The following is a 22,934-nucleotide window of genomic DNA, read 5'->3' as shown; positions in this document are numbered from 1 at the left end:
ACGACCTTTTTTTGATAACTGCAAGTCCTTTCACATATGCTCTTCGGGGCCAAGTGTTCTGGTGCAAATGCTCAAGGAAGCCAAACAGTGGTTGTAGATCATGTTGCTGGATCTTCATTTCCGTAAACTTCTGAAAACAAAGGCTGGGAGAAACAAATTCTCTGAGTCCCTTTAACTAGAGTATAACAACTAGCATGACTGCAAACCACAAAAGTTTTTTTTGCTGAGGGTCCCTTCCTGCATTCTTTTTTTTCTGGGTACCCCTTGCCATCAGAGGTCCAATTTAGAAAGAAGGTATCTGATTAAAGACAACTTGAGAAATCGGAGACAATTGAAGTTGAGTTGAGTTTTAGGGATCACGTTTTTAGCTGTGAGAAGGAAAGTGTCTTCTTTTTTCTGCAAGCTCTGCCTCCCTTTGAGCTTATTCATTCTTCTGATCAAAACACAGACACTGAGTGGAGGACAAAAAGATCAGTGGGTACTGAAAGGCTCAGATTTGCTCAGGAAGATGGATTTCCATGCTCCAAATAAGACAAAACATATGTAAACGATACATGTGTTCATCGACTGGGACACAAAATGGAAGAATCTGTAGGAACGCCTACATGAACTTAGGTCTGCTCATCTCTATTTCACATACAATTTCTGTTTTTATCCATAACCTTTATGAGAACAAAATGTTACAGAATACTGCTTACATGATGCTATAAAGGAAAAACAACCAGTAAGGTACACAGTCTTGGGGAAGGCAGAAGAAGTGGGAGCCAGTGTTTGGAGCACAGTTCTGATGTAAACCCCAGATCGAAAAATATCTTTGCACTGCAAACTCCACCCTTACCCCAAATCTTGACACCTGAATTCATTTCTAGGACTTAAATACTTGAGGGGTGCTGCCAAGAGTAACACAGCCTGGTCCGATTTTTGTATATGCTAGGCTGCCCATGTCAATATTTCTGCACAAATCAAATAGCATTCTTTATAATGTTTACTCACAACATTACTGAATCTGCTTACTATGGGAAGAAAGCACAAATGAATTCTGCAACTTTTGATTCCCATTCATTAGTGACTAAATTAAGGGCTAAGCTTTAAAGGCACAAATCAAAATGCTCTTTTTCCTTGAGCTGCATCATTCTAGGTAAAAAGATGCCTAGCAGTTCACCTGAGACCTAATTTAAGTTTTAATGCTAAGAATTACAGGTTCCATGAGCATGACACTGGGAAATCGTAAGTAATGAAAAGGCACAATTTCCCTCATTATAAAACCGCAAGGAAACAGAAATCCAAAAAACAAGGCACATTTTTACCAACCCTACCATATGCGATTCAAAGTTAAAGGAGAACTCTAATAAAAAGTGAGGTATTCTCTTGAGGCTGGCAGATTAAATGAGCAATATTTCTCTCCCCTTATTGCTTGTTTTTAACATCTTCATAAGCCTGTTTTCATTTTGCATGCTCCTCAGGAAAAGGCTGTTAGGAGAAAGTGCTGTTAAATCACATGGCGTGGCGCTCTGGAGTGCTACAGCATCCTTCCAGGACTTGTTTGTGAGGCTCCTATGGGACCTCTGTCTCAGTGTCCATCTCCTCTTCCAAAGAAAATTACATATATTTTAGGAAGATGGAGCCTGTCAGGATCTAAAGATACATTTCAGGATGTTCTGTAGAAGAAAAACATTGAGGGTAGACTACGCTGCATTAATGCCCCTGTTTTTCATATTTTAGAAATAAAATGTCTAGTCCTCCTGATGACACAGAAAAATGCTGCAGTGGGACTTCTGCACTCCATCTTTCTAAAACCAGAATTTAAATTTAAAAAAGAAGCTGCTGCAATTTTGCATTTAGAAAAGCATCTGGGACAAGTAAAAGTTTGGGGGCCAAGTGAGTATTTGGGGCTGACACTGCTGGCTACTCGATTTTAGTTCAGAAGTAGCTGACAGTAAAACTTATTAACCTACCAGCTGGCCTCTATCTCTATTTTTTACATTTTCTTCTGGCCATCCAGAAAAATTTATTGCCAGTAAGGATTGCCAGGCATTGGAACAGGCTGCCCAGGGCAGTGGTGGAGTCACCATCCCTGGAGGGGTTTAAAAGACACGGAGATGAGGTTCTTAGGGACATGGGTTAGAGGCGGACTTGGCAGCGTAAAGTTAACTGTTGGACTCAATGATCTTGAGGGTGTTTTCCAACCAAAATGATTGTATGATTGTAACAGTGAAGGAGCTGCAAGGCAGCAGAAGGGCTGGAGAACAGCGTGCTATCAGAGTTTGGTGATGGATTTCTCACCTTTGAAAATCACTCAGAAGAATCCCAGAATAAGAATAGTTTTTTTATTTGTGTTTTATAGTACTCCACTAATTAAACTAAGCTACACATAACTACTATTCATGAGTAAACACTATACTATTTGCCATGATGGTATATTTGAGCTTGATTCTGGAAACCTCCAGGTCCCACGCAATGAGCTGAGACATTTCCTGTATTTTATGTTTTGAAAACATTTCTATCAGGAGTGCCCAGATTAGGTAGGCAAAACAAGACCAAAATGCCTTCTCCACCTGTCTTTATGAGGAAATTATTTTACAAGTGGAGACCAACTCTCTTCTTACATGATCTTGAATTTACGTGCTCCAGACCTCAGCCATTTGTAGTCATCTATGTCTCTGAACAATCAGACATCTTAAAGGACATCCAGGCATTTGAGGCACCATATGGTCACATGTCCTGAAGGGAGATGCCCTCATTGCTTTCCTTGAGTCACAGGCCAAAATAACATAGATTGTATGGCCTGAAATACAACCTACACTTTTTTTTCCTTTGTTTGTTAGAGCTCATCTGCCATTTTTTGTGGACTTCTACTGTGTGTGAAACTAAAAAGTATTTTCATAAAATCTTGCAATTGCAAATGCGACTAACAATTGCAGTAACACTTAAAAGCTTCACAATTTTTAAGAAATGCATCAATGGTATTATTCTCACACTCCCAAACACCAGGAGTGTGTGCGCCTATGTGTGTGATCCCAGGTGGAGGCCCCAGTTGGGCAGCATTCATGCTGCCACAGAGCTGTCAGAATATTAAAATGTGAGGTTTTTTTCCATTTTTAAGTGATTTGATGGAAAAGCAGGAACACTTCCTAAGTAATCTATTTGTGTAGTGTGACAACCTCTGACTTGGAGTCTGCCAGATTGAAAGCCAAGCAAATCTGCATATGCAGGGATGCAATTTTTCCAGCATTTTTACAAAGCTGCAGATGAGAAATGGTTTCTCTCTAGCTGTGATGGATGCATGGTGCTCAGCTCTATGCCTCAATTGCAAATTCCATTAAGAAGAAAGGAAAGCCTGGTTCACAAAGGCAGAGCAAAACTGCATGATAGTTTATATCCCATTGCTAAGCTCTGGGGCTTTATTATTTGCACCAGTGTAGGAAATGGCTGACATGGTAGTAGACATAAAATTTAATTTAAAGGGACAATGGCAAGTGGTTTACACTCAAAACTTAACCTATTTTTAAAATGTTATAATCATAGAATAGTTTGGGTTGGAAGGGACCTTCAAAGGTCATCTAGTGTAACCCCATCCATAATCCAGAGAAGGAATCTAGCCTGAAGTTCTCATATTTTATTCCTGGGAGAAAAAAACCCCAACCAGTCACTGTCTATAGGAATCCAGTGCTGCTGTTCTGATTCCTGGCTGCTCTCCAGGCCCATTACAGACACTGAAGACAACTGTGACTGAATTTGGTGGGCTTTGTACTGAGCCCATGAAGAATGGGATGCATCACACCCTGGTGCTTCTCCCCTGGGCTGGGTCACGGCACCGCAGCCAGTTCTCCATGTTTGCTTTGATAGGCACAGCTTGTTATCCCGCTCAAAGGGATTAGAAACTAATGATGCAGAGTGGCAGGTTTTGGTAAAGTTTTAGGATAGTTTTCTCAAACATAAACATTATGTTGTATTTATTTTGGAGTCAAAGACTCTCAGGCTTTTGAAGAGACTCTTTGAAGAGTCCAAGACTCTTCTTTATCCTTGGAGCGAGGAATCTGGAGTGGCTCCCCTGGCCTTCATCCCACAGCCCTGGCCCAGACAAGGGAAGATGATGTGTTGACACAGATGGATTTTGCCCTTTTTTGGTGGAGCATTCCGTTTGCTTGGGCAGCGCAACCATCTGCTGGATTACTCGCCCGAGCACCTCCGGTAGTGCCAGCAAGGCCCCGGTGCCAGAATGCGATCTGAAAAAGATCCAAGACTGTCACGTAGATTTGAAATCCCACGGGAAGCCAGCGGGAAGAGCAGGGAACAGAGCAGCCATGAGCAGACGTGCAGCATTTTGTGCTCGTTAGTGTTTCCCGAGCACAGTAAGAGCATCAGCAAGAGGGTCCCTGGACTAGTCAAGACCACAGAAGCCATCACCCAACCCAAGGGAGGGTTTACTGCCAGTGAGGAACCCAAAAATACATCTCAAACTGACCATTTACAGATGTGCGTTTTTCACCAAAAGAGACTATTTGGGTTGAAAATGCCTTCTTCCCCTCTCCATCAGCTTCACCGCTGGGACTTGATCTAATCAATGTTCATATAGGGAGGTTTGTCTGGCCTGGAAGATGATCTTATTGAATAGGTCTTTGAAATTTGTCAGTGTCTTCGCTGACAATTTTCATGAATACATAACACTGAAATATGGCTCATCCATACGGACTTATTCTTTATAGTGCTCAAAATGGTTTGAAAAAAAATCTCTGTAATTCGATAATGAGAAAGGATAAAATCAGTTAGGAGGATAATTGCTAATATCCAGATCTTAAGAAGGGAATATAAATATTGAAGAATAAAAATAAATAGGCAAATGAATAAAAAGGATGAAAACTCCTTGATTGCCTAGACTCTAAATGCAGAAAAGCCACTGAAACAGCCAACTTCTTTATGCATATAATGGGGAAATTCAAGAAAACATCAATCACAGGACTTTCAGCTCAGACACTACATTCCAAAACATATATTACACTTAAAAAGGCCTAAAATGCTCTCTCATGGCAATTGCAAGACAAAGAGTATTTCTATTGGATTTGAGGGAAAAATCCCACCCATTCATTTATTGACCAAAACCAAATCTTATTTCACAAACTTGATCAACGTCAACAATCTGCCATTTGTTCAACAGAGTGAAAATCACCCTCCCCAAGTCTGATAAATACTTTGGGGTTTCAGAAAAATGAGAGGCCAGAATTGCAGAGAGACACAAACGCCTGTAGATGCAACCATTGCAGGAGAGGACTGGTGAACCTGGAGAGGTGGACACCATCAGAGAAGGGCCACCTACTGCTTGTTCTCCCCATGTTTGCTTTGCTGAAAAATGGGATGCTGCTTTTTGGGTGCCTCTAACATTAGTCAGAGTAAAGTAAGAGCCCTTAAAAAAACAAGCCAATGTAAACTTAATGCAAAGATTTATTCTCCAAAGGAACGAGCACTCTCAGTTTTGCAAATGGAAAGATTTCTGTGTGTTATTTGCAAGGATCAACGGGCTTGAAAGAACAGGAGGGAGCAAAGACACTGATTGAACAGACGGTTTGAATAGCTCGATATGAAAAAAATCAGCTGGGTGTTGAGACTCGTGGTTGTTGGCAAAGCTGCTGCCTTCCTGGGATCCCACATGGAGCATGTGGGGGTGTTTATGGAAAATCCCACACCGCTCAGCTACCGCAATCTCTGCAAACAGCATTTGGCACTGCCGCGTTAGCATAATTGACAACATCAATTATGCCCACTACTATTTTCTCCCCTGGGAAAGTCAGTCCTTACAAGTAAGTGTTTTAAAAAGCCTGTAGTGCTCGTGGTCTCGGCGATTTTTAGTGCTGTTAAATGGTAGAGAACAAAGGTATTCTCTGGAAAGGCACAGGCTCAGGGAAATTGCTTCAGAGGCACAACGGTCGAGGAACTGCAGCTTATTCACACAAAGCTTCCCATGGTCAGGGCAGCATTTCCCTTCTCAGGAGATAGGAAGGTGGGGAAAAAAGTAGCACATACCACATTCCTATAATAGCCACCATCAAATGTTTCTGCACTTGAAAGAATGTGAGAATGGCATGGAGCTTCCTGCCTGGCAAACGCTGAAGCCTCAACATTCATTGAGGCTCAGTTTTGTACTTCTGTCTTTCTTTTCACCAACTATTTCCAAAAGACTAGAGCTGTTACAGCTTTTTGATACAGCCATCCCTTTACCCTAGGGCAGTGGTGTCAAACTCATTTTCACTGGGGGTCACATCAGCCTTGCAGTTGCCTTCAAAGGGTCAAATGTAATTTTAGAACTGTATAAATGTAGGAGTAGGGGCCCTCTCTCCTCTACACAGGCCTCAGTTACGTCTTGCTGGACCATCTCTTCCCCCACTTCTTCTAACCTCTCAGAGACCATCTCTACTACGAACTCTTCCTCTGTATGGTAGCTCTGCCCAAATCCCTGCCCAGTAACCCAGCTTCCTCCTGTGTTCCGTGCCTGACTGCCAAGTCCTGTCCCATCCCTGGAGACATCCCAGGCCAGGCTGGATGGGGCTCTGTGCAACCTGGGCTGGGTGAAGATGTCCCTGCTCATGGCAGAGGTGGCACTGGATGAGCTTGGAAGGTCCCTTCCAACCCCAACTATTCTATGATACTATGAGCATACTTTGCTGCCATCAATTATCTTCTACCCACCATCGCTCCTGTCAAGTGTGTACTGAACTATCATCTCTCTCCTAAGCAAGAGCTGTTTGCTTCCTGCTTCCCACTTGAGCTGAAGGTGCTTTCCATGCCCTTTTTCCTCCATGACCCATGACTTGGCTTTCTCTTGTCATCGCTCCGATCTCCTCCTCCCTAATCCTCAACCTGCCTTTCCTCCCTTCTTGTCACAACTCAGTTGCTTCATGCTTAAATGCGCTGTCTTCTCTCGAGGTGATGCGAGTCACTGCCATCCTAAAGCTATAGCACCAGCCAGCAGCAGAGCAGGACAGGTTGCACCACATTAATATAAAAAGGGGCTGTAGGCCTTCATCTTGCTTTGAGGATGCCCAGGCATCCTTAAAATAAATAATTTTGGCCTACCTGGTGCTTTCTGCAGCCTGCCACATGATACAACCTCAACCTTTCCAGCCGTTTAAGAAAACTACTGCCTCCCAGAAAAAAGCTAAGAGTAATCAAGGATTTGGGGCAAAGAGACTTCGCCCATGGAAGGGCTCTTTGGAAGTAGGAAATGTCTGGACCATGGCTCACCTTTGATCTTTTGGAAATTAATTCCAGTGTTTACTTTCCATTGAAATTTCTAACCTCACTGCTTCATGTCACAGCCACCACCAACACCTCGCAACTCCTCTGTCTCACCAAGGCATCGCTTATTCATAGCTCTGAGTTTTAATCACCACACACTATTTTTACATAGGAACAGAACAATCACTTCTAATGCCTGGGGACTCTATTAACACAGGGCCGTCAGGCACAAGGCGCCCTCACAAGAGATGACCCGCTGAATTAACTGATGTCAGAGGACTCTCTCCGTAATAAATGTTAAGACCTGTGAAACCATCAGCTGGATTTCACCTAAATCATTCAGCGAGCAGGTAAACCCAGCTATCTGCACCTACTATCGCTAAACACTTTCAAAACACACAAAAAAAATCACAAACTGAAACAATGAATGCATCACCCCACTCATTTTCACAATACCTTCCCAAAGGTTGGAATTCTCAGTGCAAGCTGTGAATATTTGCATGCACGTGCACGCACACACACACATTCAATTTCTAAATCAATTCTCCCAGGCAAAGGGTGTAAAAAATATCTCCCAAACCTCACTAGTATTTACATGTTTTTAATTTCAAATGCCATATAAGGCTATTCAGCCATTATATTTTATTGTAGCTTCTAAATAAATTAAAACCATTTATCACTTTAAAAAAATATTTTAAGAACCATATTAACTTCATAGTTAAACACCGACAGGTGATATTATCTATTACGGCAACATTTCATGTTCTGTGCTATGCTCTGGATTTTCACTTTCTTGAACCTGTATGTTGTGACAAAGGTATGCATAATCCACTGCACTGATTCAAGAATTTTCAATCATGTCTGCTAATTTTCACTGTCAGAACAGGTGTTTTATGGTCAGAATGTCTATACGTTAACAAAAATGGAAGAAGACCATCTATTAAGAAGAAAGAGTTTTTAGCAAAAGAAAGAGTAATGAGAAGACAGCGTTTTCTCAAAGTAAACCGAGAGAACCATACTAGAAGATGAGGACACCTCACCTTAGCGAACAGAGGAGAAAAGAGACTTACGCAGCTCCTGCAAATTGAGATTCTCACAGAATAGGAACCGTACCTGCATAATCTGTTCGTGCGTAATGCCCATCTTCCGATTTTGTAGTGGTTGTAGTGTTATCTGTGTGAAAAGAAATAGGCAGAATTATTTAGGAAGCCTGTACTTGATACAGACTGTGCCCAGGCAAACGGAGCTTTGCTTGCATGCCCGGCATCGCTGCTGGCTGCAACACTCCCCTGGGCCTGCCAGGTGAAAACAGCAGGATCTGGCTTTTTGGAACAAAACATGAAACATCTTCCATTAAGAGAACACATTTTTTTTTTCCCCTAACAATATGTGATAACAGATTGCAGCTGGGATAAATATATCAGTATGAAGCAGGAGCTGTCATTTCTGCTCTATTTGGAGTAATTGGGGAGTTTTAATATGTACCCTGAAATGAACTGCCACGTAGGGTAGTTAACTTTAAAAAATATAGGAAGAAACTAGAATGTGCTTAACACACCTGTATAGTATGGCCTTGTAAATGAATGTACTGAGAATTTATAGGTCAGAAGCTAAGGGGGAAAAAAGCTATTAACAGTCTGAGCCTCAGCAGAGACTTTATTTACGGGAGCTATTTAAAGGCAAATGTTATTAATTTTTATTTTAGAAGAAAATAGAGTTTTTAAAGTCAACTTAAAGGTTATCAGCGATGTAGCAGCCCATGAGCTGGGCACAGAGAAGGAAGGTATTGTGAAGAAACACAGAGAATCTCGAACTGCTACTGGCAATGTGTCCTTCCAGGCACCTTTGGTGGCTCGTGGGCCCAGCACAGGTCACAGGAGAAACAAGCAGCAGCACATCTTTGGGAACATGTCTGTGGCCTCCTGAGATTGCTTTGTGCTGCTTCAGTTAAGGGAGCAACAGAGGATCCATCCTGGGTGGCTCTCTCCTGCTGTCCTCCTCCAGAGCTCCGGGCAAAAACTGTGTCCAGTTTTGGGCTTTCCAGTTAAGGACAAGGAATTACTGCAGAAAGTCCCGTGGAGAGCTACAAAGATGATGAGGCGTCTGGAGCACCCTTCTTATGAGGAAAGACTGAGAGAGCTGGGTCTGTTCGGCCTGGAGAGGAGAAGGCTGAGAGGGGATCTTATTTATGCTGCTAAGTATCTCAAGGGTGGATGTCAATGGGATGGGACCAGACTCTTTTCAGTGGTGCCCAACGATAGGATGATGGCAACGGGCACAGACTGAAGCACAGGAGGTTCCACCTGAATATGAGGAGAAATTTCTTTATCTTGAGGGTGCCAGAGCCCTGGAACAGGCTGCCCAGAGAGGCTGTGGAGTCTCCTTCTATGGAGACATTCAAAACCCGCCTGGACACATTCCTGTGTGATCTGCTCTGGTGAAGCTGCTTTAGCAGGTGGGTTGGACTGGATGATCTCCAGAGGTCACTCCAACCCATATCATTCTGTCATCCTGTGAAACTGGGTGCCTGATTTTGGCACTGGTGAAGGGTTGGACAGTCCCCATGTCCTGCAGGGTGTGGGAAGGGTTACACGCACCATCTATCACGCCTTGCTTGGCATAGGTACCACAGAGGTCTCTGCCCCTCCTGCAACCTCTGCTCTACAATATAAATTGCAGAAGTCTAATGGAAATGTAAGAAGTGCCAAATAAGAAGCCAGTCCTGGTTCTTTTTTTTTTTTTTTTCTCACGAACAAAAATTGAAAACATTCTTTGAAATTACTTTTGTTATGAGAGTTACCTTGACATCGACCCAAAGACATGACTTCAATTTTCTCCTGTTTCTGGCATGACGCCTCTTTGATTTGACATGCATTATCATAAGATTTCCCATCGGAAGCACAAAGAGGATTGAAGTTGGTTTGAGAACAGTCAATGTTGCACACACACCTGAAATGATAAAGAAAGAGGAAAAAGAAGAGTCTAATATGAGAAAGTTTTCTCATGACATCATAAATACATCTCAGAAATAAAAGTGTTTGTATTTTTCTGACTGCACAATGCAAATCAACAGAATGAAAGTGGAACGTTCTGTCAAGAGGTCATTTGTATTTCTGGATGGAAATGAAATGCTGGGAGAGAGAAGAGATGCAGAAAAGCGAAAGCAAAAGGAAAGATAAAAAAGACTGTTATACACAGAAAACTATGCCACAGCATTACCACTTGTTATTTCTTGTAAATCAAGGAAGACTCAAGCAGATATGCAGATAATTCAAGCTGCTGTGCCCCCTTGCAATTAAAGAAGCCACAATATTCACCTCTATTGAGGCGTTGCCCATTGTATGTAACACCACAAAACTGTGTTTTTTTATTGATTTATGATTTAATTCTGACTATAATTATGGCATCTATAGGCACTCTGATCATAACAGAAGACATGATGCTGAAGCCTCACCTCACCCTACTGAGATAAAACCACCTGCCAAGACTGAGGCTGGCACCAGCAATGTGACTGTGCCAGAGTGGTGGCATCTCCCCCAGCTCCTGGACACCATGGGACAACTCAGTATTGAAACCAGGGGAACGCTCATTTTAGGAGTGCCTTTGAGCACAAACAGTTTTTGCAACATTTGAACCAAAAAACCTGACTCAGGTGTCACCCAGGAAGATCAGTGCCCACACCTGACCCAGTGACATCGGGGGACAAGGGTCTCATGGCCAAGAGTCTCATGGCCAAGAGCTGAGCATGAGCGGGGCGGCAGTGGTCCTGTACCTGGGGAACTCCTGGGCACCTCCAGAGCCACAACGACTGGTCTCAAGAGCTGCCCTGAGACATGAACTGAAGCACAGTGGGAGATTCACTTCCAAAGTTTGGTCTGGATCTGAATTAACACTCTAATGTGGACACATCTTGATCCCAAAAAGCCTCACCATTGCTTAGAAGATGGAGAACCCTAATTACTTTCACCAACAGCAGGCTGCAGCCTTTCTTTCTTCAGGTTTCTCCTATTTTATGATCATCAGTGATGTCAAACAGCCTTGAGCATTGGCAAGGGAAAGGCAGGCTAATCTTCCGTCCCCTGACTGTGCCATCTGACAGCAATGCTCACATCAACACCGATGTGATTCTGCTCGGGGACAAAGCCAGAGGTCTAACCTGGCAGCTGCTTCAGCTCTTCCGAGCACGTAATTGTGCCCATGCTGTTTTCTAAACTCTTTCTGGCTCCTCCTGACATTTAAGGCAAAGCAACGCGAGCGATGCTCTATCTCCAGCCCATTGGTTGTGCTGAACCTCCCAGCACCAACCCTGCAGCCCTCCCCGTCAGAAAGTCAAGGAATGGAAATGTCAGGCTCCAGCCTTGCTGCTTGATTTAGGAAAGTGCTTAAAAGTCAGTTCACCTCCCATTCACAGCAGACATCTGGACACCTTCGAGCACTAAAAGTGTGGATGGATCCATGCAAGAGAAAATTGTTGGTGAAAAGAGGGAGCACAAGGGGGGTCAGATTTCTCCATCATGCCCTTTGGCCTCTGGCCTCCACAAACATGCCCATGGTCATGAAAATAATTGGAAACAGTACTCATCTTCTTTTAGACTTTCTTTACACTGGATAGGTCTATTTTCCCCAAATGCTCACAAAATACAGAAAACTTCAGCTGAAGAAGAGGCCAGCAGTGAAAAGCTGTGGTTATAAATTAAATTACATGATTTCATAACTAGTGGAAGAAAAGAGTCTGGCTCCCTGTGTAACAATTTCCTCACACTGATGAACATACAGAATATAAGAAAAAAAAAAATCCAGGCAATTTCCTAAGAACCTCCTTATCAGCGGAATAAGAATGTTCTGCTCCACCGAAATATTAACCATCGTCATTTCTTCCCACAGCCATTTCCAGCTTCCCACCTTAGTCAAACTCACTTCATCAGGAAACATTTACTGCTCAAGTAATAGTAATTCTTTTCACGTAGCTCCACCATTTGCATTTCAGATGGGACACAATCAGCCATATGCTCCTTTTTTTTTTTGGTAATAAACCAGCTCAGAAACAGCTTCACTTCTCTACATTTTGCTACAAAAAATGAGTGTAGGTTAATATACATTATATCTCAAGTTGAGAGAAAATTAAGTCAATAAGAAAATGAAAAGCAAAGCATGCTCTTTAGGGGAAATCTAGGCAACTTTGGATGCAATCTCAAAAATGCCTAGGGGATGAAGGAACCTATGCTCAGAGTTAGGCACTTAAGAGACATATTTTTAAAGGTGTTTAGATGTTTAAAGATGCATGCAAACACTTTGTGTGGGATTTCTGAAATCTCAGAGACCTATCTCCCACTGATTTCAAAGACCATTTCAGAGCCCATTAGGCATTTATTTGCATCTTTTGATATCTTCCAAAAAAACAAAGTTCCAAAATTACTTTTCTGACCTCCTTCAGTAAAAGTAAGGAGAGAACCAAGATTTTTTTACCAACCTAAACCTTGATTGTGAGACCAGCCTTTCTTTCCAGGGAAGATCTCTGTTTTCAGAGATTAAGAGGATGCACCATGAACCATGCGCTACTTGTGCTGATCTTAGATGTTTGATGTACGAGGGAGAGCAGAAAGGAGATGACACTATATATGCTCAAGTCTTACAGGATCTTGCATGTGAAGCCTGATTTTCAGGGCTGACTAAATAGATGGTGAAAAAACACAACAAAAAACTTGCCACCCCAATCTCCTTGCTGCAAGGATCTGTGCATCATCCATCCCTCACACAGTTTTTGGCTGAGAGCTTCTAACTTGCATCTGCAGTTTCTTACCATTCTTGCACTTCTATACTTATATCCTGCTTTAAGGCTGCACAATTAAGTCCACATCAAATATATGCCAGGAAACGCGAAAGGTGGGATTGCATCAGGAAGATTAATGTGCCTGTGTTGCTGACTCTGTTTAACTTACAGCATTCATCTTATCAGAGAAAACGACAGTATATTCAAACATTTTTTTTAAAAATTAGAGGAACACACAGACTGCCATTTCAAACATGCCCCCAAAGTCCAGAAGAGTAAAATACAGAGAAAGAGGTGGGGCGTTTACTCTAAACATGCATGTCCAGGCTCACACGGCCACAGAGCACACATCATCTTTACACAGCATCCACCAGCGATGTAATAAATACAAAAAATGAATGGCACTTAGCCCATTTGATTGAATCAAATCCTGTAGCCATAGGCAAAGGCGCCTTCACTTCTTGTAGCATTATAAAACACAGAAGCAAGACTGTGTCCTGTTAAACAAACGGAACCAAAGTGTGATGTCCCCACCTCTCCCTCAGGACAGACATTAGGAGAGAGTCCTGATGGTGTTCAAGATTTCAGATCCTGTGGGACACAGGAATCCCCTACCCCAAAGAAAGCCCTGTCTCAATACTTTTCATCCCCAGAAATCCTGTCCTGCTCCCAGCAAGCACCCACACTTCCCCTCTCCCATTCAACCTGCAACCTGGCACCTTCTCCTTCTTTCACATGTGACAAAATCAGAGCTGCCTCATCTCTTTGATTGGTGGCTGTACCAGTCCCAGGGCCCCCACGTCCTCCCCTGCCTGCATGGGGCTGTAAACACACATCCTGCTGCCAACCTGAAGCTTTCCAGCCCCTCAGGCACTTCAGCACACCTCTAAGGCCCCATCAACATGGATTTATGAAAGACAGGTCCTGTTTGACCAACCTGATCTTCTGTGACAAGGTGACCCAACCCGTAGAAGCGGGAAAGGCTGTGGATGTTGTGTACTTCAGTAAAACTTTTGACACCGTATCGCAAAGCATTCTCCTGGAGAAGCTGCAGCTCATGGCCTGGATGGGTGTACTCTGTGATGGATAAGAACTGGCTGGAGGGCTGGGCCCAAAGAGTTGTGGTGAACGGAGCCAAAGCCAGGTGGCAGCCAGTCACGAGTGGTGTTCCCCAGACTCAGTATTGGAACCAGTTCTGTTTAATCTCTTTATCAACGATCTGGATGAGGGGATTGAGTGCACCCTCAGTAAGTTTGCAGATGACACCAAATTGGGTGGGAGTGTTGATCTGCTGGAGGGTAGGATGGCCATACAGAGGGATCTGGACTGGCTGGATTGCTGGGCTGAGGCCAATTGTATGAGGTTTAACAAGGCCAAGTGCCAGGTCCTTGGGTCACAATAATCCCAGGCAGCGCTACGGGCTCAGGGAAGAGTGGCTGGAAAGCTGCTGGGCAGAGGGGGATCTGCGGGTGTGGATTGACAGCGGCTGAATATGAGCCAGCAGTGTGCCCAGGTGGCCAAAAAGGCCAACAGCATCCTGGCTTGTATCAGGAATAGTGTGGCCAGCAGGACTAGAGAAGTGATCATGCCACTGTACTTGCCACTGGTGAGGTCCCACCTTAAATCCTGTGTTCAGTTTTGGGCCCCTCATCATAAGAAGGGCATTGAAATACTGGAGAGAGTGCAGAGGAGGCGACAAAGCTGGTGAGGGGTCTGGAGCACAAGTGTGATGGGGAGCAGCTGAGGGAGCTGGGGGGTTCAGTCTGGAGAAGAGGAGTCTGAGAGGAGACCTTATCACTGTCTACAACTACCTGAAAGGAGGTTGTAGCATGGAGAGGGTTGGTCTCTTCTCCCAAGTAGCAAGTGACAGGACAAGAGGAAACGGCCTCAAGTTGCATCAGGAAAGGTTCAGATTGGATATCAGGAAAAAATTCTTCAGAGAGGGGGTTGTGAAGCACTGGAACAGGCTGCCCAGGGCAGTGGTGGAGTCACCATCCCTGGAGGTGTTTCAAAGGCATTTAGACGAGGTTCTTAGAGAAATGGTTTAGTGCTAGAGTCAGGCTAGGTTATAGTTGGACTCGATGATCCTGAAGGTCTCTTCCAACTGAAATGATTCTATGATTCTAATTTTAAGCAATTCGATCCTTTGACAATTTTATCACCCTGGCTATGACTTCTGATTATAGTTATATCAATAAATCTATTTGGTTTCTGTGTGCCTAAGTGTAGCGCTTAAGAAAGCTTGGCAATAGAAAGGCTGACTGAGCTTTCCTTAGGCTCAAGAAGCTTTGAGAAGGTCAATGAGGTCTCCTAGGGGGTCACAGGATGAAACTGGACCCAAGACTATACACAAAATACATGTGACTCTTGCAGTCAGAAAATCAGCTTTAAAAGCATCTGTGAGGAAGGAGTGCTCCTAAGATGTCAGCCAATACCCCACAGGTCCCCTGAGAAAGTAAGAAATACTGAATGCTATCCCACAGGCCCATCACATCTTTCAAGCAATGGGCTTATATATTAAATGACTAAAATTTGTGCTGTCACTGTAAACAATTGTTAAACAAGACTCACTTTCTTATGTCTGTTCTTCCAGGTCTCTGACGAATTCCACTTCTTTTATATGCTTTATTTTATTCCATTTCATTTCATAGGATGAAAATCTTGGAGGAGCTGAACATTGAGCAATCCACTTAGTCATTTTGGTGATCACAAAAGTTAAAAAAAAAAAAAAAAAGAAGTCCAAAAAACCTACAAAGACAACAGGCAAACCTGGGCACCTCCTTGGGGGATTTTGGGCTATCTCCCCCAACTGCATCCTGTAGCATAGCTTGGTGGCATTGCTGGACCCTCTGATGAGAACATGATGTCAAGGCAGAACGGGAAGGTCTCTGAAGACAGAGGGGATCACAGAATCATGGAATAATTTGGGTCGGAAGGGACCTTCAAAGCTCATCCAGTGCCTCCCCTGCCATAAGCAGGGACATCCTCACCCAGATCAGGTTGCTCAAAGCCCCGTCCAGCCTGGCCTGGGATGTCTCCAGGGATGAGGCATCCGCCACCTCTCTGGGCAACTTCAGCTAATGTTTTACCACCCTCACGGTAAAAAAATTCTTTCTCACGCTGGAGAAGACAAGAGAGTGAGGGCTGGCCGAGCTGAACTTAGCCTAGAGCAGGTAAGATGCTGATGGGCACTTAGTCCTGACTTGTGGGGTGCAAGTCGCAGCACTTCTGCCTCGGAGCTTCTGTCAAGGTAGTAACTGTGATAAATGTTCCTAAACAAGCACAGGGGAACACATGTGAATTTTGGGAGTGGTTGTCACTATTCCATCCACATACCATGTTTCTCCTCTTCCCAGGGAAAAGAGCTAAGAGCGCAGAAGAAGACCAGTGGTTATTTCCCACACAGATCTTCACTATGGAAAAAAAACACTGCCCAGACCTCAGCGAGGTCTGCGTCCCAGCAGTGATAGAAATGTGTTGCACCAGGCTGCTTGGCCAAGCTGGAGCAGCCAACTTGGCTTTCTGTTCAATCACACTCTGTAAAAATTAACGGGGTCAATAAACCAGGCACGGGTGAGTACATCGGTGAGCACACAGACTCCTAACTCCCCACTCTTCTGCAAATAACATATGGTATTATTTTCTGGGCACAGAGAGTTTCTTTGCCTGAAGAGAGTATGACGCCAAAGAGGATCCATAGCCATGAAGGACTGTCGCTGGAGGGAGGAACAGCATTTTAAGGAGATATCTCGATAAAATGAGGAAATGGTTCTTTGCCCATGAAGTGTAGGGAAATACTATAATTATATTTCCTTAGTTCATGAATAAAGTATAATCATTAGTGACACAGCAATGATAAAAAGAACCCTATTCCACGCTTTATCTCTACTCCTAAGACAACTATACAGTATTTGTTTTTAGCAATGTACTACTGAAAAACAATTTTTAAAAAAAGACTATGCAATATCTGCGTTTAGCGAGGTTTCATATGTAGTTGTGATGCGAAAGAAAGAGGATAAATGAGACAAGGCTTCTAAAAGAGCGGTTTTACTGGGAACAGATGCTGGCACATTTTTGTCAGAGCGGGATGGCAATGGCAGTTCTTCCCTATTTAACATCTTTTAATTAGCCTTCTGCAGTTTGGAAACCTGAGAGCATTGTTGGTACTACCTCTGTTTATTAAAGATTCATATTCAGACTTTGCCGGCCATGGGTCATTTGCTTTTTGGAACCAGAGCAACAGAAAATTGTGTCTGAGATATCTGCAAAAAAATACTTAATGAAATGACTAACGTCTTCAGCCAAGTGTCTAGTTGATTACAGGGTCCAAACAGCAGAATAGCAATAAATCTGCCACAAAGAGAATTGTCAGTCAAGAAAAAAGGGCATAAAACCAAACAGACAGGGAAGCGAGAGCTAAAAATGTGAAAATGCAAATCTAGTGTTATTTTTACTAGTCAGAGTTCCGATATTTGAGCACATATGGTAATTTGGTCAAGTGTGAGATCCCACCATGTCTCAGTGAGCACTATTTTACAGAAAAACGATGCTCCATTCTGCAATCATTTTAAACACATTGTATATTTTCTCCAGGCAGAAATAAAAATACAAGGAAAAAACGAAAGAACATTTTGCAGCATTAAAAAAAAAGCCCAAAGCCTTCTCTTTCGCCATAAAACAGCATAAAAATAAAAATATGGTTGTTGTACATTTATGATATTTCCACCAGAGACATGTCTCATCTTCCTCTGTTCTGACTAGGCAACAATTATCAGAAACTCAGAATTTCTGGTTGGATGTCAGTATGGTCCTCTCCAAGCCCTCTGCCCCTCTCGGTAGGCCAATAAATGCCCATTTTAAGCTAACCTGGCAGTATCTGCCTGCATAAAGAGCCCGGCAATTGGTCCCAAGTGCCTTTTGTATCATTTGGATTCCTGCAAGGTTTTTCTTTCTGGTGCACAGGGCTTCTTTGTTGACATTACCAGCAGGTGAGTGGAAATAAAGCCAGGCTTAACATTGCATCTCAGCATTTGAAATCGTAGCATGGTTCAGCTGCGTGTCGGGAGGCGTTCATTTACCCCAGCAGCTTTGGGAATGTTTAAGATGTCTCAACACAAGGCCATGCAGAGATACTTGAACTAGCTCTAAGCTGGGACTGGCAAGGTTAAGCAGACTGGGCAGACCTGTACTCGTACATCTTCAGGAGCTCAGTGATTCCGTTTGTGTGCTGCTTTATCGCCTTGCATTAAATAAAATACACTGGTTGCTGCAAGGGGCTTGCGCGCATCCCTGTTTTGACATCAGTCTTAACAGGACCACATAAATACCAACTTACTTCCCTGGTCCTCAGCCTACTTACAAATACACCATGAAGCTTTACAATCATCTCAATCAGCCCTATAGCAGCAATAACCTGGTGCTATGATACGCATTTTACAGAGGTAAATTTAAGGGCAAAGTCCTGCCACCCTCAATAAAGATCCACCACAGATTTTTTTGTAGCTTGGCCAAGCCCAGGCACCCTGTGTTGGTCTCTTGAGCACAGCACTGAAAGATGCCTCCAGCCAGGAGACACAACTGCCTGGCTTCACTGCATGGTTTTGCATACAGCTGAACAACATATGTATTTAATAGTATATACAAAATATATTCACAATGCACACAGGCACACAGTATTTTACGCTTTCTATGAAACATACCCTGCGACCTGCCTGTGCTTGCCAGGAGATTGAAATCCTATCACGGCACTCTTAAAAACATCATTAAGAGGCTTAAAGAATAGAGACGCTGTGTGTCTCCTTCAAAACAAACTTTCCTGTAGTTTTGAGGCTGATGCAGAACTTTAGCTGCAGTGCAGAACAATACACAATACATATTTTATAATGGCAGCGCAAAAATAGCACGCGATATTTCTTTGCTGGGTCTGCTAGTGCTTCTCTTCTGCTTTAAGATCACAAGAGAAGAAAAAGCATAGCTTATTTTGAGTGCCTCCCATTCATTTTTATTTATTTATTTATCTATTTTATTTTTCCTTTTTGTCCTTTGCAGCCCAACTTCTGCACTAAGGGCTTTAGCACATCTACTTTTCACAGTGGCTTCCCTGGGATATTTTACCTATTTCAACTGTGCAAATGTTTATCTTCACCAGGAGTAAAAGGAGAATAAAAGCCTGATACCCTCAGGGTGACGCAATGTTTCTGCATGGCATTTCAATAGCATCCTGTTATTCAAACAATTAGAAATCACAGAGACCATGCACAGAATTATCTGCATACTGCATAGAGATTTTTATTATTATGTAGTGCATAATGAAAATGATTTGAAGGACCCCAAAGCATCATAACAGAAGGAAGCGCTGAATAATCAAGTGACTTTTTTTTTTTTTTTTGGACAACAAGAGACCAAAATACTGTTTACTGGACATATGTCAAGTTAAAATGCACTAAAGTGGTGAATATATTTATTACTGCCCTTCCTTGCATACCAAATGCAACAATCTGGGAGACTAGCTAGAGCGCAGAGTCAACAGCCAGGGCAATTGCTGGGCACCAAGGCTTAAAAATATGGCTTTTTCAGATTTTTCAGAGCACATTTGTTAGGATGGCTCATGGAGGTTATGTCAAAAGGATTTGCAGCTGTGAGGAGAGCTGCCCAGGCATTGGATCCTTCCCAGAGCTGGAGCAGTGCAGTGAGGTGCTGGTCCCATGCTCCACCAGTTTTCAAGGCTTCGCCTTCTTATTCTTTTTTTTTTTCCCTCAAAATTTCTTTACTAAGTTTCTGACCAAAAACATCACAAACTTCACCTTTGCTTCCTTCTTATAATTCAAAGCACCAGTTATAATACAACCTAGATCTGGCTTCCTGATGCCTCTAGTGCCCTCAACCACACATTGAACTGGATGCTAACACCTTTAGGGTAATACACACATCTCATTTTTTTAAAAATATAATTCCTATTTAAAAGGAACTAAACTGTGTAAAGCAGTCTTTACTAGACTGGATGCTTTAAACCCAAACAGAGAAACTAGAGGATCGCAAGGCTGATGACAGGGTTTGAGGAGCGATGGAAAAATCCTCGTGCTACCTGTGTGACTTACAGAAGAAAATTCTAATTCTGTTCACAAGCCAATTCAAGTGTCTGCAGGTATCTAATGTGTGAAGTTTATTTAAAGCACATAGAATAAAATAAATGTCTTTTTATGGTTTGCCTACACTCGGTGTCCTTCACGTCTCTGTAGTCTGTGCTAAAACAAAGCTTTGCTGACTGTTTCCCTCTGTAAACATTTCAGGCTGTCCTTCACGAACACTTATCACTGTGTGCCTCAGACTGCTGATACTGTTCGCTCCTATCTTGAAGGCAGCAGAATAAGGAGAATTGTTCCCCTGAATCCTGGCATTTCACCAGTGGGAATATTGCAGTTGGTCGGAACCACAGGACACCATCTAGGTGCAGGTCCAAGTGCAGACCTTGCCACCCAGGAAGGCTCAGTCTGCTCATGAAGAATTGTGGCAGTGACTAGGACCAATGACAAATGTCTGGTAATGCCTTTGTTACCAACACTAGAATCATGGAATCACTTTGGTTGGAAGACACCCTCAAGATCGAGTCCAAATGTTAACACTAAACCATGTCCCTAAGAACATCATTTATAAGTCTTTTAAACCCTTCCAGGGATGGTGACTCCACCACTGCCCTGGGCAGCCTGTTCCAATGCCTGACAACCCATTCCGGGAAGAAATCTTTCCTCATATCCAGTCTAAAACCATGCAGTATGTGAGATATCCATTGTCAGTGGGGAAGGCAAGGCTTAGGAGTGATTTTCCTTAAACCAGTGAGAAGAAAACCATGGTAAAATAATTCTTCCTTGTAAAGACTCCCTCCACTCATACAAAATCAGACTCCTTCTCACCAGAAAATGCTCTACGTCCTCAAACACCTCTGTCTCCCTCCCGCTTCTGAGGAGACACGCCTGAGGCAGCGCCATCTGAATGGGCTGTGTGTGCCAGGCTGCCCTGCTCAGTAAGATGCCATAAATTACAAAACTAAATCTAGGCTAGCTGTTTAACAAAATTTGAGGAGGATACTCTTCCAGGCTTTCCTTCAGGCATTGCTTCCACCTCCTGCACAGACAGAAATATGGTGGGATAACATCACATCATCCTGCACGGTGGTGAGATGAGATCTTAGCCCATGAGTATGAGCCTGGGACCTGAGCAAACTGCTGCATGTGCAAGGAGAGAGCAGTAGGGACCCTTTTTTTCCTCAGAGCACTCAGGTCTGTAGATGAAATTTCCTGTACAAAACTAAGTATTTTTACTGGCTGGGAATGCTGCCTCGTGCTGACCACAGTGGCTTTTGGGAGCAAGCCCCAAGGGAAAGTACTGCTGCCAGGGAAAGGAAGATGAACAGATGAATGAAATGTGTAATCTCAAGGACACATCCTTGCCAGCAAGCTAACAAGATGGTCATAAAACACTGGTCCAGGCTGCCCAGAGAGGTGGTGGATGCCCCATCCCTGGAGACATCCCAGGCCAGGCTGGACGGGGCTCTGAGCAACCTGATCTGGGTGAAGATGTCCCTGCTCATGGCAGGGGTGGCACTGCATGAGCTCTGAAGGTCCTTCCAACTCAAACTGTTCTGTGATTCTATGATTCTACAGATCTGGGGCAGGGATCAGTGGATGCAGCTCCCCAAAGGGACGTGCCACAAGCACTGCACCCTGGGGACAGGCATCCCCAGAGCACCCCTGCTCCTCCACAGGGGAGAGCTTCATTACAAAATGGGCTGCAATTAAGTCTGTATGCCTGGGCACATTTCACACGGGCTTTCAGCTGTGACTTGCAGGTGGGAAAGGACCAGAGCAAGAAATGGGGACATCGTGGGGAGAGGACACCTGCAACCTCGCAGGGGCTGAGACAGCCGAGGTCAGCCCTGCGCCTCAATTTCTACTGTGTTTTTCTCGGGTTTGTATTTAATGCGTGGGATATATTTTTAATGGATTCAGTATGTGAACAAATTGTGTCCTTGATGTTCCAACATGGTTGTGTGAAGGAGCCTCTGACCTTCAGCAATGGATGCAGTTTTAATTTAATAGTTAACATAAAGTGGGATGGAAGAGATGAAGCATTCTATTAAGACATTTGATAATAAATTGGAAAGTGCTCTCCCAGTGCTTTACATAGTTATTCTCTCTGCTGATCTACTTAGCCAACACATGTAATTCTGAGCTACAAAGTTGCATTCCTGCTTTCATAAACATACTTACATAAAATTCAGTAACAACACAGCCTATTTATTGCTAAAATGCTAGTAGGAAATTGGAAAAGGTATAAATACAATTCATTGCTGGTGATCTCCTGCCCCCTGAAGGCACTGTAAGGCTCCAAATCTTGCTCGGTTCACAGCATCATAAAACCCAAGCAATAAAAGTCACTCCTTTCTTGATTGCGCATTAGGCCAATCGTCTTTTTATTGCGACTAAATAGGCCGTCATGAAGGCACTGCTTGGTTTACTGCTAAGGTATGACTTTGGCTAAACGGGGGGCCATGGAGGGAGGAAAGCTTATTTTTAAATAACGGAAAAGAGGAAAGAAAACTGAAAGAAAAGGTCCAAAAGCATTTTGCCCTCCAAGGTCTCTGCACTTGCTCTTTCATGCTGTAATGCCCTGATATACGCAGACGATTATGTGTCAATGCACATTAATATTTGATGTGCGTTGTCATATTATCCCTTACGTGCACTCGTACAGCCTGGAGAGCCCAGGCTCTCCCAGCCATGGGGATACACAGCCCAGCAGTGGCTTTGCCACCTTGCAAAACCAAAAAGGATCCTTTTGTGTTCCTCCCATGGCACATCAGGAGCCAGGAATGATCTTTACAACACCCCATGTTACAGCAAGATCACAAATCAGACTGCCAAAACCATCCCTTCAA

General features: G+C 43.4%; 1 protein-coding gene across 1 annotated transcript in view; it reads right to left on the bottom strand.

Annotated features, from left to right (window-relative positions):
* Positions 1–22,934, bottom strand: part of TMEFF2 (transmembrane protein with EGF like and two follistatin like domains 2) — a 127,139-nt gene that overhangs the window by 22,896 nt on the left and 81,309 nt on the right. The window contains exons 6-7 of the mRNA XM_082057228.1: positions 10,031–10,179; positions 8,344–8,403 (exon numbers count right to left, since the gene is read on the bottom strand). Coding sequence (XP_081913354.1) covers positions 8,344–8,403; positions 10,031–10,179 — 209 coding nt within the window. The remainder of the gene's footprint in view (positions 1–8,343; positions 8,404–10,030; positions 10,180–22,934) is intronic.

This window comes from Streptopelia decaocto, assembly GCF_964273445.1.
Source record: "Streptopelia decaocto genome assembly, chromosome: 6".
Taxonomy (NCBI): Eukaryota; Metazoa; Chordata; class Aves; order Columbiformes; family Columbidae; genus Streptopelia; species Streptopelia decaocto.
The sequence above is the reverse complement of the archived record's forward strand: the minus strand, read 5'-3'. Positions and strand labels throughout refer to the sequence as shown.